Raw genomic sequence first — 14968 nt, forward strand, 5'->3', positions numbered from 1 at the left:
TGTGCTTTGGACTATAGCCTCAGAAAAGTGAAAATGCTAACAATATTAGGCAAAATAATAATTGTGGCAATATTTTGCCAAAGTAGCATGCTGCTGTTCATAATATGTATATTATAGTTAGAGCTAAGGCATTTTCTAAAGCTATTTTCATGCAAACAGACCCTTACGTAAAAGTGCAGAATTAAAACACTAGTTTAATATATCAAACTGTGAACCCGATAGTGACCCATCGAGGATGCTGAGATTTACTGTTTGCCCCTTTAGAGAAACATACCTGCATGATAAACAGCAGACCCATTCCCAAGGCCATCAGAATGACGGCCCACCAAGATGGTACAGCAAACCCCATAGGAAGTTGGATCATCACTTCAAGTACAAGAAGATCATGAAAAGCTCCTGAATCACCAGTTGAAGTTCATAATCTTTAGACCTACCACATACGCATTACTATGTATCGGCTGTTTACTGAGGGACAGAACATTTTTGTAGAGCCCTGCACACAGTGACGCAAACAGTGGGAAAAGGCAGAATCAACATGGTGGAAATTCTGATAAGATGATAGGAGCAGGGCTGCAACTGGCCTGATAACAAGGACATGTCATGTCCTACACGTTCTGCAATGAGTTTTTCTCCGGCAACTGAGCTTTCTGCATCAAAATCATGTGAATATTCATTCTAATGTTCACATTTCAGACCAATAATTCTGAAACCAAATGTTAAATATGACACAGCCTTAGCACCATACTGTTACTGTGACTAGACTGTTCCATATGAATCAAAGACCAGTGTACGTCTGGTGCATGACCCAACCTATTCTATGTCATGACTGTTAAAGTTGAATGGAGTTTGGGGGGGGGTCATTCTAGAAGAAGAGGAAGAGTTTTTATATGCCGACTTTCTCTACCACTTAAGAATCAAACCAGTTTACAATCCCCTTCCCCTCTGCACAACAGACACATTGTGGGGTAGGTGGGGCTGAGAGAGCTCTAAGAGAACTGTGACTAGCCCAAGGTCACCCAGCTGGCTTCATGTGTAGGAGTGGGGAAGCCAACCCGGTTCACCAGATTAGCGCCTGCCACTCATGTGGAGGAGCGGGGAATCAAACCTGGTTCTCCAGAAGAGTCCACTGCTCCAAACCACTGCTCTTAACCACTACACCACACGGGCTGTCTTCTAATTAATGTAGAAACCATGTGTCCTTCCACCCATTCCCTTTTTGTAAAAAATGATGTACAAAGTATAATCAAAGCTTGATGGTGTTAACTGTACACATCAGAGAACTGTTCCTAGTTCTTCCCATGCCGAGGGTGCAGTCTTACATACAGTTATTTTGGTTTAAATGCCATTGGACTTCAACTCAGGTTCTTCCATTCACTCCAATGCAGTGATACTTTCATCCATCGACATCAGAATCCTGCACCTTTTACAACCATAGCCCCCTGCGAAATGAACGGGGCTCACACTAGAAGAGCACCTTCAATAACAGCAGTTTCTCTGTGCAGCCATCAGAAAATTTGCATCAAAGAGACCAAATTAGTTTAGCATCCAAATCCTCATTTGAAATGAGTGGAACCTGATTGCTCACAGAACTGTGTTCTCTGTGTGAATGGTAGCTTCAATCTACAGAACACCGGCAGTGATCAAGGTACATGTACCAGCATATCAGATGCAAGAAGATAAATAATAAAAAGATGGAAAATATTATTCCATCCAAATAGGTACTAATGCCAATATTTAATAACTTTAAGGACAGCTAGATACTGAAATGCTAACTTGTTTTCTTGCCCATGCTTTACCTGTATCACCAAATAAACTGTTCATTTAAAACCCACATATAGACAGCTTGGAGGGCTTCAGCAGCAAAGCTGGTAGTGGACACTTGCCAACATCTCTAGCAAATCTGTCTCATGCCAGTCTCCCTTCTTCCCGTGTGTCACTCTACCTATTGCCAAGCATCCTCTTGGCTGGGAACAAGTTGAGATTGTTTGTGATGTATGAGGAAAGAACTGGCTGGAAGTGAACACGCTGGAACAGCATTCATAGTATGCTGTGTTCGGAATACATAAATGTGAAGAGAAAGAAATCATGTAGTGCTCAGCTCCTTCTCTGCTCACTGAGGCCATCTCTACTGCAGTGCTGTATGCCAAGAACTCTCTCTCTCCTTCACTCAGGTCTAAGGTTGCCAATTTTCCACAAAAGGGGAAAAGAAATAAGCAGCCTGGTCGCCCACATGGGTTCCTTTTCTTGTAGGCGTATTTGAAAATTGTCCACCACCTGTTACAGAGGCTAAGCTGAAAATAACAAGCTACATAGCTTTTTAAAATGGAAGCGGAAAGCTAAAAGTAAATCTACGTGTCTCAGCGAGAAAGGCACATTATACAGGGAAACAAACAAATAAAGAAAAAAATTCTAACCAAATAATTAAATGAAAGAGGAGCTTTATAAAGTCATTATAAAAATGTATGACGTTTTATGCCCTGTGTTTTAATTCATGTTTTGTGTGCTTTTCATATATATTTTAGTTTTGGTTGTAATTGTTTTCATGATATGTTTTGTAATGTTTTAACTGTTTACTGTCTTGGTGGCCCTGACTGGGCAGAGAAGCAACATACAGCCTCCACACTCCTCTTCTGTACACACTACTTTGTGGAAGGAAGTTCTCCATCACCAGCTCTGCCTCCTTGCTGACAGACTTTCTGTTTGTGTAAAATAGAATGCACAAGAGACTGCTTAGATTGGGCCCTATGGATTGTATGCTTCCTTTTCTCATTCAAACGTCAAAGAAAAAAAAAGGAAAGCCCTCTGTGAGGTAAAGCCTGTGTAGGTTTCAGAGCTGCATGCCTCTCAATATCCACTCCACAGATTAATGGAAAGGAAGGAAGGAATTAAACTACTCAGAAAGCTTTAGCTGATTAATCATCCAATTAAATAAATTAGCCTGTGCAGCTCTAGCCTGAGGATACAGTACCCATTGCCATTTGCCAAGATTTAACCCAAAGTTATACCACCAGTCTCTATCGAAATAGCCTATTTATTTCTGTTCCCTCTAATAGGTAAGTGGGTGTCCCTGGGCCCCACCCAGAGAAAGGGTCAGTTTTTGTACACCTGGGAGAAGCCCTCTAGACATTCAGAAAAATCTGCTTTGGAAAGCAGCATATGTGCTGTCATGGAACACCGTTGGCTAAAGAGCACTGTACAGACACAAAATCTTAATGCACTGGGTGGTCACTAGAATGAAAGAAAACAAGCCATCTGCTCCATTTGGGGCAGGGGGGAAAACACAACTCCCAGCCCCTCTTTCCCTCCACCTCTTAATCTGAATGCCTGTCCCTTTGCAGCTTTAATAGTCTTGGTGGGGTGTCACTTTAGAGGCTAGGGAGCCTTCTCTCCCCTTATTAGAGGAGTCAGATGGCAACCCCAGCTCCAGACTTGAGTACAGAATAGAGTAACTCCCCAAAATTTACCCTTAATGTGCTCCCCACTATCATTTTTACAAATCCCAACCATCAATTCACACCTCAGTAGTAGTTGTTGTACCTCTCTCTCTCATGGACTCTCACGCAACCCTCAGATTAAGTTCTGCGCTTTTCTGTTACGTACGAATTACTTCTGTCCACTCGAACAACAGGAAAAAATCCAGTTGAAGAGAACTATGTTAGTTATTGTCTTTCTCTCAGGCCAAGTTCACACATGCAGGGGACCCAATAGTGGCAATGAGATGGGAGAGAACTTAAGTAGCAGTAAGGACAGAATCACTTCAGTATGCAGATGGAGAACCATATTTTGGAATTTTCCCCTATGGTAAAAAACTTCTCATAGACAGACCATTAGAACAGCAATTAAATATAGGGGTAGAATCTTTCTCCCTGCGGTTTTCTATTCGTATGGAGTTTTGTTTTTAATGAAAAGGAACGTTCAAAGCTGGGGCCCAGCACCTGCAGTCCAAAAAGGTACAATCCATTTTATCACATCAAGCCTCTGCCCACCTCAAGTCCATGCATGATGTGAACAAGGCATCAGATTCCAGTCATGGAGGGGAAGAAGATGGAGAAGAGGATAGTTTGCTGAATCATTTGACAAGAATTCTGTTATAGGCACAGTTCCAGAAGTTCTATTCTCTCTCAGCCCTGAGGTTTCACAAATCCCCCCCTGGTTCTGTTAGCTATACTTCTTCACATTGTGGGCTGATAGGAGACAGGCCAAGCAAATCATCTACGTATCATCTACACAGCTGAGAATCTAAGAACTGCCTGCATCTTTGTTATATTTCAAAGGGGAGGGAGCAGTTGTGATCACACTCAGTTATGAAAGAGGCACTTTGCCAAGCCTGTTAACTCTCTGCTCCCTGGCATGTGGAGGATTGCTTCCATAGCATGCTTTGGCTAGCTCTCACAGCCTACCACAGTTTTGCAGCCTACCTCTTGGTTTCTTCCCCCCACACTTCCTCTGTTCCTCTGGACTTTGCTTTCTGTCTTGTTTTGGAGGGAGCATGCCTGTGTTGGCTCCCAACACTGCCTACCTGGAATTACGAATAGTCACTACTATTTATACTACTACTACATTAAGCTATTTGAGTTATGATTTGGAGGATGGGAATGGGTATCATAGTTTTGAGTACACTGCAGGTTTTTGCAAGGAGGGGGGAAGCATGCCTTCCTTTGTATTTCTTCACTCTCTTGGGCTCTAGGCTTGGCCCCCATTGCCTATTTCAAGTAACAATCCTTTAATTAGTCTTAATAGAAATATTCATAGAAAAACAGAGAAGTATCTTAATTGCTAAAGGCAAATGTAATTTTATATATTACAAGGACAGTATGTTCTAATAAAATACTGTTAATACTCTAATGCACATAATACATCTTCCATGAAGACAGTTTCAGAGGATAGCTGTGCTGGTCTGTAGTAGAAGAGCCAGTGGCTGGTGAAGAGCTACCTGACAAAGGGAACTTTGACTCTCCAAAGCTTATACCCAGAAACTCTGGTTGGTCTCTTAAGATGCTACTGGATTCGAATCTAACACATCTGACATAATTTCTTATGGACTTCCAAATGAGCTCCTTATTTTGGAACACTTAAGTAGCAATAGCACTCCTGTGGTGTTTGCTGCTTTGGTTTGCTGCAGTCCAGATACAGCATGCAGTTTTAAAATGTACCAGCCACCATTATAAGCAATCTAAATGTGCAACTGGAATAATTTATACAATTCAAAGAATGCACATTTTTGTAACCCAGAATTGTGAAATGCAGAAACCCCAGAAGCTCTGTTAGTGCAGCCAGTAATCAAACTCCACCATATCCAGCAATCAACAAATTCAACTGACAGGAAGGAAACCAATCAAGCGCACAAACATTGTCTAATTGCATTTGAACAAGCAGCACTTTCCAAGGAATTTCCACGACCAAGATTAGCAAGTAGGTCACACAAATGGCCAAGCTGCGATCCAATCGCAATAAGGAGCTTTAGCATCTCAGCTTCGAGCCCCTCCCCGGCCATCGAGCTCAGAATAACACCGCGCACGAAAAGCAATTCGCACATCACCGGAGCAATAATCTCCATCGGCCACCAGGCGGCAGTCACCACAAATGCCCTTTAAACAGCGTGGTTCGCTTAGCGACCGACATGTGCGCGCGCAAGTTCCCAAAAAAGTCCCATAGTCGTCACGTGCACCGAAGACTACAACTCCCTAAAGGCCTTGCGCTATATTGCCCTTTTGCACGTGTATTGTAGGGATGTAGTAATAAGAGGGGTTGTTTTTTTTTTTAATGAATACTAACCGGTTCCATTTCGCGTGTCCTCTCGTTGAAACCGTAAGGCGACACCGGTAAATTGACTTACCGTTGCCACTCAACAAATGCAAGAGGCGCTTCCGCAAGTTGTGCCGTCGAAACAGCACGAGGAAGAAAATATACGATCCTATTGGAGTGCACGTATCACATGATAGCCCGCCTTACAGTGACATAAGAAATTCTTACGGTCTTTCGGAAAACTGTGAATACTTAGCTGCCAATTTGCAGAATAGTTGCTGTACTCCGGCAGCTGGTTATAGCTTATCATGCATCTAATTTGTTTTTTAAATTATTTTTTTAAAGCCACTTGCCAGATAGACGAAGGAATGTTACCTGGAGTACATAATAAAGCAGCATAGTGTGATATTCCTGGAAACAATCCCTGTTAAGTATTTCGAATTGTGCACTAATTTGGAAGAACTTTGCAGGTATGCCTTTACAAAGTAAGAGCAATAATGAACACACGAAGCTGCTTTATACTGAGTCAGTACATTGGTCTATCAAGGTTACTATTGGCTGTCCTGGGTCCCAGGCTGTCTTCCTCAGTACCTACATGATCCTTTTAAATGGGTATATCCAAGACCGAAAATGGTAATGAAGACCAGTATCAGTAAAATAGGTAGGTCAATCTATACAGAAATCATGGGCATGTCTATAGTTAACAATAGAATGGAAGATTTACATGCCTAACTTCACTTTCCTGGGACTAAACCCCAACGAGTAGACTTGAATAAGATTCTGTTCAAGATTGTGCTGTAAACCAGTGATTTCCTTAAAGGTGTGGGAAGCTCTTTCACTTACCAGGAATTTCCTGTATGTGCAATCAGATGTATGCACAGAATTCCCTTACTTGAAGAAACATGCACAGACAGGACTCTACATTGGGTGAATGTGTTTAGGATTGAGGGATTGAATTAAGATGCCACTGGTATTTGTAAGGTTATTTCCTCATGGAAGGTTTTGCTCCAGTTTGACATCCAAACTGCAACAGCTTTTTGGGAGCATCCATATGATGCCCTAATGATCTACTTTCTGTATGTTCCCAATTTCTCAAACCTGGTTTGTTACAATCTTTTGGAAAGATTGCAGTCATATCACCTTTGCACACTATAAATTATATATTTGTCAAGGTCCCTCCTACACTTGAGCCATTTTCCTTAGCCCCTTCAGCTACCATTCTGCCCACCTGACAACTGGAGGGCTTTTTAAATAAATAAAAAACTAAAAATTGCTAGATTATAGAACAATAATGTTTTAACAATCTGTTGCCACATTCTACTACTTCCTCTGAATTCACTGCTTCCTTTTAAAAAACTTTTTAGCCCTTTTAATTGCAAATATCAGGGGTTCACCTTTCCCCTTTTACCTCCTCAATGAAAAGGTCTAGAGGTATACTTTTAAAAAATGAAAGCTGGACAAGTGGATTATGGCTATAGACTATTATGACATTGCTGCACTATACTGATCTCGCAATTGCCAATGCAAAAAAAAAAAGCCCTGCAATGGTACCTGTGGGTACAGCCTCTGCATTCATAGCCGCAACAAGAGCTACACAGACAACTGTCATGGAAACAGCCCAATTCTGCTAGTCAATGGGATTGACTTTAAAAGTGTTGTCACCTCAATATGCAGAAACAGCATACTGAAACATACTGTTGAAGCTACCCAAGTGTAGGCAAACATACTCAGATTTCTAACTCCTTACAGAATAACACCCGCTACCAACCTTGGCGTGAACGTAAATAATAAATAATTTTTAAAGTTTTTAAAAGTAGCCAACTGTAGTTCCCCATACTAAAGATAATAATGTCTTTATTCTTAGGGGCTTTTCCTCTGCATTTGAAAACCTTTGATTATTCTTTTGCTGTTTCTGACTCATTCTGCCTTCCATTAGATGGGGGCGTACTTATAGAGAATTGCCATCTGGTAAAATTCATATTAGAAGATACTTGGTGTCAAAGAAAGATTTATCCTTTTGGATGAAAATACAAGTGAGTTGATGATGCAGTACTAATCTGTGGCTGACCTTTCTTCTTTCTGTGACAATTCTTTGCCACAACAGGATGGAGAAAAGCTATTATTATGCTATGATTTACAATGATCTGTTCTGTTCAGGGATGCTCTAGGGCCTAGGCTGATCCTGCATTAAACAGGGGGTTGGACAAGATGGCCTGAATGGCCCTTTTCATGATTCTTTGATTTAGGTTATACAGGTTGAGTATCCCACATCTGGACAGCTTGGGCCCATAAGTGGTCTGTAGTTCAGATCTTTCTGGGTTTTGGATCTGAAGTTCGTCTGAGGCAGGGAAAGCCAGCATGCTGTAGTGGTTAAGAGTGTTGGTTTAGAGTGGTAGACTCTGATCTGGAGAACCGGGTTTGATTCCTGCCCCTCCACATGAGTGGGGGAGGCTGCCTAATCTGGTGAACCTGATTTGTTTCCCCACTCCTACACACAAAGCCAGCTGGGTGACCTTGGGCTAGCCACAGCTCTCTTAGACCTCTCTCAATCGGACTCGCAGCCATGCCTCCCAGCCTCTCCAGACTTTGGAAAGGCCAAGTGGCGCAGCTGCGAGTCAGATCCGTGCGTCCTGGCCTCTGGGAAGTCAGAAGAGGCCGGGCCACGCGGATCTGCCTGAATGCCGGCTCAAAGGGTCCGGTTTTCAGGTCAGTACGGATATGAGATGTCCAGATGTGGGATACTCAACCTGTACTCCCCAAATGAATAAACTGACACGCCCCTGCTGGCATGCAAAATTCACCCTTACTGGGTATGATTTTTTCTCCTGCCCACCATATTGGCATAGAAGCCTTACAGTAACACAGGCATATGGAAGTAGAAGTGAAGGATGGTGGTTGATCAGTCCGTTCATTGAGCTTTCAGCCATAGATTTTCACCTTTTAGGAAGCAATCCTAAACAGATCTTCACAGTAAGCCCCATTTTATTCAGTGGGGTACACTCCCAGGATAGTGTCCATAAGACCACAGCCTTATTCCTCCTGAAGCTATAACTACTGTGCAAGCAATCCTAAACAGGTCTACTCAGAATCCTGCTCAGGTCGACTCAATGGGACTTACTCCCAGAAAAGGGTTCTTAGGATTGCACTGTAAATGGTGCAGCTACATAGAGTCAATGAAGATTTACATCTAGAAATGCCTACTTTTAAATTGTGCCTTTAATTAGAGCTTGATGTGCAGATATTAGTAGCTGTTTATGCTTTGAAAATTTCCACCCGCTAATTTTTGTATATCCAACTGATTATAAAGGCACAAGACTAGTTTTTGTTTTCTGGTCAGATGGCAACCTTAGCTCCGGTAACACTATTGAGAATACAGATATAGGGTGCAGTCCTGTGCCTAGTGAGGTCAAAGGCAACTGTCCCACGTATCTTATTCAATCAGGTGCACAGCCACTGAGTTCTGTACATTCTTTCCTTACCACAAGTCCCTCTCATATTTAGGAAAGGCATATGTTTTTGCAGTGGCGGACTGGCCATTGGGTTAGCCTGTCTGATGGCAAGTAAGCTCTGTGGGCCCCTGATGAAGTGGGGCCCTTAAACATTAGACAATATGTTAAAAATAAAAATTATTAAAAATTAAATGATAGTCTTATAGTTGCGGGTTTGTCTCCTGGCAACCAATATTTTTAGACCCAGTCCGCCACTGTGTTTTTGTTTGGGCAAACAGTGTGGTGATTCCAATTGGCACTTAAACAGAGGGGCAAAACTGGATCGTGGACTCCAGCAAACACTGAAGTCAGCTAGGAAAGGAAGTGGTTAGTAAGGAGCGGAAGATGCTCCGTTAGGTGATGGATGTGAGAAATCATAAAATCATAGAGTTGGGACCACCAGGGTCATCTAGTGCAACCCTCTGCACAATGCAGGAAATTCACAACTACCTCCCCCCCAAACCCCCAGTGACCTGTACTATATGCCCAGAAGATGGCCAAGATGCCTTCCCTCTCCTCATCTGCCTAAATGTGACCAGGGAAAGCTTGGCTCAGTCGGGTGGGATGCTGCAGGCATCTCCAGTTCAAGGGACTAGGCAGGTAGGTGATGTGAAAAACCTCTGCCTGAGACCCGGGAGAGCCGCTGCCGGTCTGAGCAGACAATACCGACTCTGATGGACCTCGATGCTCTGATTCAGTGTAAGGCAGCTTCATGTGTTCAATCCGACCAGGGAAAGCTTGGCTCAGACGGGCGGGAAAGGCTGAATTGGAGGGGAGGGGGAGAAGATCGCGGTGGCCGGGTGGGCAGAGCCCAGGCGCGGCGGCCGCAGCCTGCTTTGCCCACCCACAGCAAGCGCCAGGCGACAGGCAGACCCTATATATGCTGGCGGGCGGCGCGTCCGTCGGCGCACAAGCCTCTCTCTCTCTCTCTCCCTCGCCGAGGACCAAGCCCGTCCCCTACCTCGGCGCCCGGGACTCATGGACGGCGCCTTCGACGCCGACGGCCTGGCCCCGGGACCCAACCTGTCCAGCGCCGCCCCGCGGGGCTGGAACCTCTCCTCGACGCCTCTCTGGGCGACGCCCGGGCAGGCGGCGCGGGCCGTGTCGGCGGCCGTGATCACGCTGCTGGGCCTGGTGGGCAACGGGCTGCTGCTGCACCGGCTGCGCTGCGGCGGCTGCTGCTGCGCGGGCCGCTTCGCCCGGCGGCGGAAGGTGGACTTCCTGCTGGCGCACCTGGCCGCGGCCGACCTCTACGGCTGCGGGCTGGCCCTCCTCGCCCAGCTGCCTCCCGCCGACGGGCAGCCCGGGGAGGCGGCGGCGGCGGCGGCGGCGGCGGCGGGGTGGCCGTCGGGGGACGCCACGTGCCGCCTCTTCCGGCTCCTGCAGGGCTCCGGGCTGCTGGCGCCGGCGCACATGCTGGTGCTGCTGGCGCTGGAGCGGCGCCGCGTGGCCAGGGCCCCCCCGCAGCCGCCCCTGCCGCCCGCCCCCACGCCCGCGCCCGCCCGGGGGGCCCTGGCCGCGCTGGGCTGGCTGCTGGCGCTGCTGCTCGCCCTGCCCCAGGCCTTCGTGTACCGCCTGGCCCCCGCGCCCGGCGCCGCCCGCTGCCTCAGCGTCTGGCCGCAGCGGCCCCCCTGGCACGGCCGCGCCTACGCCGTCTACGGGGCCCTCACCAGCTTCGTGGCCCCCGCCTGCCTCCTGGGCGGCACCTGCGGCCGCCTCCTCGGCGCCTCCCGCGCCCAGGAGCAGCAGGGGCAGGCCCAGCCGCCGCGGGGCAAGGCAGGCAGCTCCCGTCGGGCGGAGCTCCCCGCCGCCGCCGCCGCCGCCGCCGCCGCCGCCCCGCTCCTGCTGCGGCTCCTGCCGGCGTCCAGCGGCGCCCGGCGCGCGCCCCGCAGCCTGCCCCGCGCGCGGGCCCGCGCCCTGCAGCTGACCGTGGCGCTGGCGGCGCTCTTCGCGCTCTGCGGCTTCCCGCGCGTGGTGCTGGAGCTCGCGTGGGCCTTCGCCTGCCCCGACGGCGCGGCCGAGGCGGCGCGGGCGACGCTGGGCGGGCTGCTGGCGGCGGCCAACTGCGCCCTCAACCCCTTCGTCTGCCTCGTCTTCCGCAGCCAGCGGCCCTGGGCGCGCCGCCTCCAGAGCAGCCTCTGCCGCTGCCCCGACGGACAGCCTCGGCGCCGCGCTCCCCGACGACACCGCCCCCCGCCGCAGGGGGCCGCCGAGCGCCCCGGGCGCTGGCTTTGCCCCTGCCAGGCGAAGCCGCTCGCCGCCGCCGCCGCCGCCGTCCAGCAGCGGGAGGAGGAGGCCCGGGCCGCCGCCGCTTGCGAGAGCGGGTTGTGACCAAGGCGCGCTCGGCAGGGACAGCCGCTGCTCCCTCGCAAGGGGCGGATGCAAGGCGCTCGAGCTCCCGCTGGCATGGCCCGCCTGCAAGGACCGCTCTCAAGAGGCCAGGGGGCTCAAGTGATCCTGCGCTTTGATCTCGGAAGGATCCCAGATCTACTCTTCGGTGTTGTTGGGGGGGGGGGATCTTCAGTTGCTCACAGAGCCAGCATGGTGTAGTGGTTAAGAGCTGTGCTTTGGAGCAGTGGACTCTGATCTGGAGAACCGGGGTTGATTCCCCACTCCTCCACATGGGCGGTGGAGGCTGATCTGGTGAACTGGATTTGGTTCCCCACTCCTACACATGAAGCCAGCTGGGCGACCTTGGGCTAGTCACACTCTCTCAGCCCCACCTACCTCACAGGGCGTCTGTTGTGGGGAAGGAAAGGCGATTGTAAGCCTGTCCGAGTCTCCCTAAAGTGGTAGAGAAAGTCGGCATATCAAAACCAACTCTTCTTCTCTATTGTTTCACAGATCCCACTGCTGAATCCACTTACTGAAAATGCCACTAAAACCTGATAGCTTTTTCCAAAGAAAGGGAAGTCCTTTGGGTCAATGGCTTCAGAGCTAACTATGATTTTTAGCATTTATTTGGAATAACTTATCTGGACAGATTAGTTTGGGGGAGGGGCTGTGGCTCAGTGGTAGAGCATCTGCTTGGCATGCAAAAGGTCCCAGGTTCAATCCCCAGCATCTCCAGTTAAAGGGACTAGGCAAGTAGGTGATGTGAAAGACCCCTGCCTGAGACCCTGGAGAGCCGCTGCCGGTATGAGTAGACAGTACTGACTTTGATGGACCTCGATGGTCTGATTCAGTATAAGGCAGCTTCATATGTTCATGTGACAGGGCTTTACAGGGTTGCTGAATGTCCTGGTGTTTTGTTCATTTTCCTGAAGCACCTGGGTTTGGTATAGTGGGAACTTTTACACTTTCACTACAGGAAAATTGTTTACAACCAGAGTTAGCACATGAGGAGTCTTCGGTATATCTCTTGTAACACAATTCACGGGTCCTGTAAATTATACTAGGAGCTGTACAAGTTGGTATAGCACAAACATTTCTTAGAGCACCTGTAATATCATCAGGTGTAGTTCTATATGATTGATTTGCTTCTTTGGCAATTTTGGGGTATTTTTCAAATTGTTGGGTTTCATCCCTTTATTTTTCAAAAGAAAGAGGCAAAAGAAGCAGGACTGCGATTGCTATGCAAAGACAGCGTATGCTCATGCCATTGTGATTTTTTTGGTCATATTTCTGCAGCATCATTGCAAATTGCTCTGTAAATTTAAACACTAATTATAAAATAAGACATTTTGTACATGGAATGTACGATAGCAATCGTCTCATTTTGTTCTGCATTGTGTAACCTGTCAGAATCAATAATGAAGGCTGAGGGCAGTGGTCTGTGGGGGCAGATGGTGACAGAAACCAGCAGGTACAAAATATACCTTGGAAAACTGAAAGGCCTTTTAAATTGCTTTATGCCATAACTCCCTTGGACTTTGATGGCTGATGTACTAAAAAATGTTCCCCATTTAGAGAAATGTCTTATACAAGCACGCATACACATACGCCACAGCTTCCACAACTCAGGTGGTTTGTAGAAAAGAATTATCTCACCTTTGAAATATATGGAGCACATTTTCTTCCTTTTTCATATGACAAGGAGGGTGACTCTAGTCTAGCAGGTTGTTTTTGCACAATTTGCTCCAAAAGGGAAAAACAAAAACAAAGTACGAGACAGCCTAGCTAGTATCACTATTCGTGATCTGTCAGTTTGAATCCTAGTTCCTACAGTGTGTTTTTTTCCACACGAAAACTTGTCCCTAGGGCAGAACTTTGTGTGTAGTTGGTCTCGAGAAATCACGTGGCTTCTCCCAGACATTGTCTTGCCCCTACCTTGCCCTTAAAAAACAGTGTTTTTTACATATTGTATCTATCTAGACTGGTGGTCTTCCACACATGCATCAGGGCTTTCGAGTAGCTCATAGGGCCCCACCTGCTGAGTTGCAAGCCTTTATTATGTTGCTGCTGCTTTGGGAGAGAACTTACTACTAGTGTATATGCATAGAGAACAAGAGAACCACACCTTCTACCTCACTGCATACATGTTGAGTAGTGTGACAGCCGGGAGATAAAAGGTGGCAGGTAGATACATGGGTGCAGAGGGGGGGGTATATTGTGGTCTATGGTATCAAAAGGCTATGAAATGTAAGATGTACAAAATTTAAAAAGCTCAGATGAGTACGATAAAAGTACTGTGACCATGCACAACGGCAGTAATCACCAACTCTGCCTTCCTAGTTTAGCTATGTTACATTAACTTGTGTGTGGGGGGGGGGAATCTCAGCCCTAGAATCAAACTTGATGGGAAATTTTATTCTAGTAATGTCCTGTAGAGTCTTCCAGTTTTACTGTTGAGGAAAAAGCTATCTAAATGATGTTGGACTTTACGTCAAAGGAAATAAATGTTTTTGAGGCTATACATCCTGCTGTTCCCAATTTAAAATTTCAGATTGATATTCTAAAGCTTGTTGCAGGGAAAAGAAGAGAAAGCAGGAGGACTAACTGTCTCCACTAGAGTTGAAGCGGATGGAAAGAAGCTGAAACACAGTTTTTTGCCCCTTGCTTAGTGGAGATAAAGGTGAAGAGCTGTGTCGAATTCTTTTACAATAAAATGGGAACAACAACAGTTGCTAGGGAGAATCTGCCTGCAAACCTCTTGGATATTTAGACCAATTGACACATAATGTAGCATAATTCCTGTGCCTTAACAACAGTTATAAGCTGAGTTGCTATATATTAACAAGTATTCAGAGTATTCATGAAGTATTTAGAAGATTTATACAAACGGCAGTGTTAACCTAATTACAGTTTTGAAAGCCGTTAAGACACAAACCCCCTGAGTACAGTTTTGACAGACCGCTAAGACATCAACCTCCTTCATTCATATATTCATTGAAAAGGATTGCACCCACTGGCTCCACACCCTTAACAGTGTGCATAAAGGCACATACAGTTGACATACAGTTGAATGCATGGATGTTGGGGATGGGGCCAGAGGGGGTGCTTCCATCTCCCTCTCCGTCCATTCAGTAACTATGCGAACAATTATCTGAACAGGCCTCTTGTACAATAGCAATGAGGAACTGCAGGTGGAACTAACCTTAACAGACACACTGCTAATTACCAGTACCATCACGTGTTTCAGTCTTTGGCTGAAAAACAGATGCTGTCTGCTACACAACCCAATAAACTCAAAATAGTTAAGGATGGTCCACACAGTTTTGTATGCTCAGTTGGCTTTGAAGCCATGAGCACCTCCCTTCCTAGTTTCTTCTTGAATAAGGGAGCCTCTATATACT

At 46.8% G+C, this 14968-nt stretch overlaps 1 protein-coding gene across 1 annotated transcript; it reads left to right on the top strand.

Annotated features, from left to right (window-relative positions):
* Window positions 1–10211: 10211 nt before the first annotated feature.
* GPR150 (G protein-coupled receptor 150) lies at window positions 10212–12122 on the top strand. Its single transcript, XM_056849008.1, has 3 exons — window positions 10212–10996; window positions 11102–11477; window positions 12078–12122. Exons 1-3 carry the CDS (start codon window positions 10212–10214, stop codon window positions 12120–12122), a joined length of 1206 nt encoding a protein of 401 aa, XP_056704986.1.
* Window positions 12123–14968: the final 2846 nt, after the last annotated feature.

This window comes from Euleptes europaea, chromosome 4 (assembly GCF_029931775.1).
Source record: "Euleptes europaea isolate rEulEur1 chromosome 4, rEulEur1.hap1, whole genome shotgun sequence".
Classification (NCBI taxonomy): Eukaryota; Metazoa; Chordata; class Lepidosauria; order Squamata; family Sphaerodactylidae; genus Euleptes; species Euleptes europaea.

Excerpts from the sequence above, each read along its gene's own strand:
- GPR150 (XM_056849008.1), top strand. The coding sequence starts at position 10,212 with ATGGACGGCGCCTTCGACGCCGACGGCCTGGCCCCGGGACCCAACCTG. Across the intron at positions 10,997-11,101 it reads CAGCAGGGGCAGGCCCAGCC|CGGCGCCCGGCGCGCGCCCC; the intron begins GCCGCGGGGCAA and ends GCCGGCGTCCAG. Across the intron at positions 11,478-12,077 it reads GCTGGCTTTGCCCCTGCCAG|ATCCCACTGCTGAATCCACT; the intron begins GCGAAGCCGCTC and ends ATTGTTTCACAG.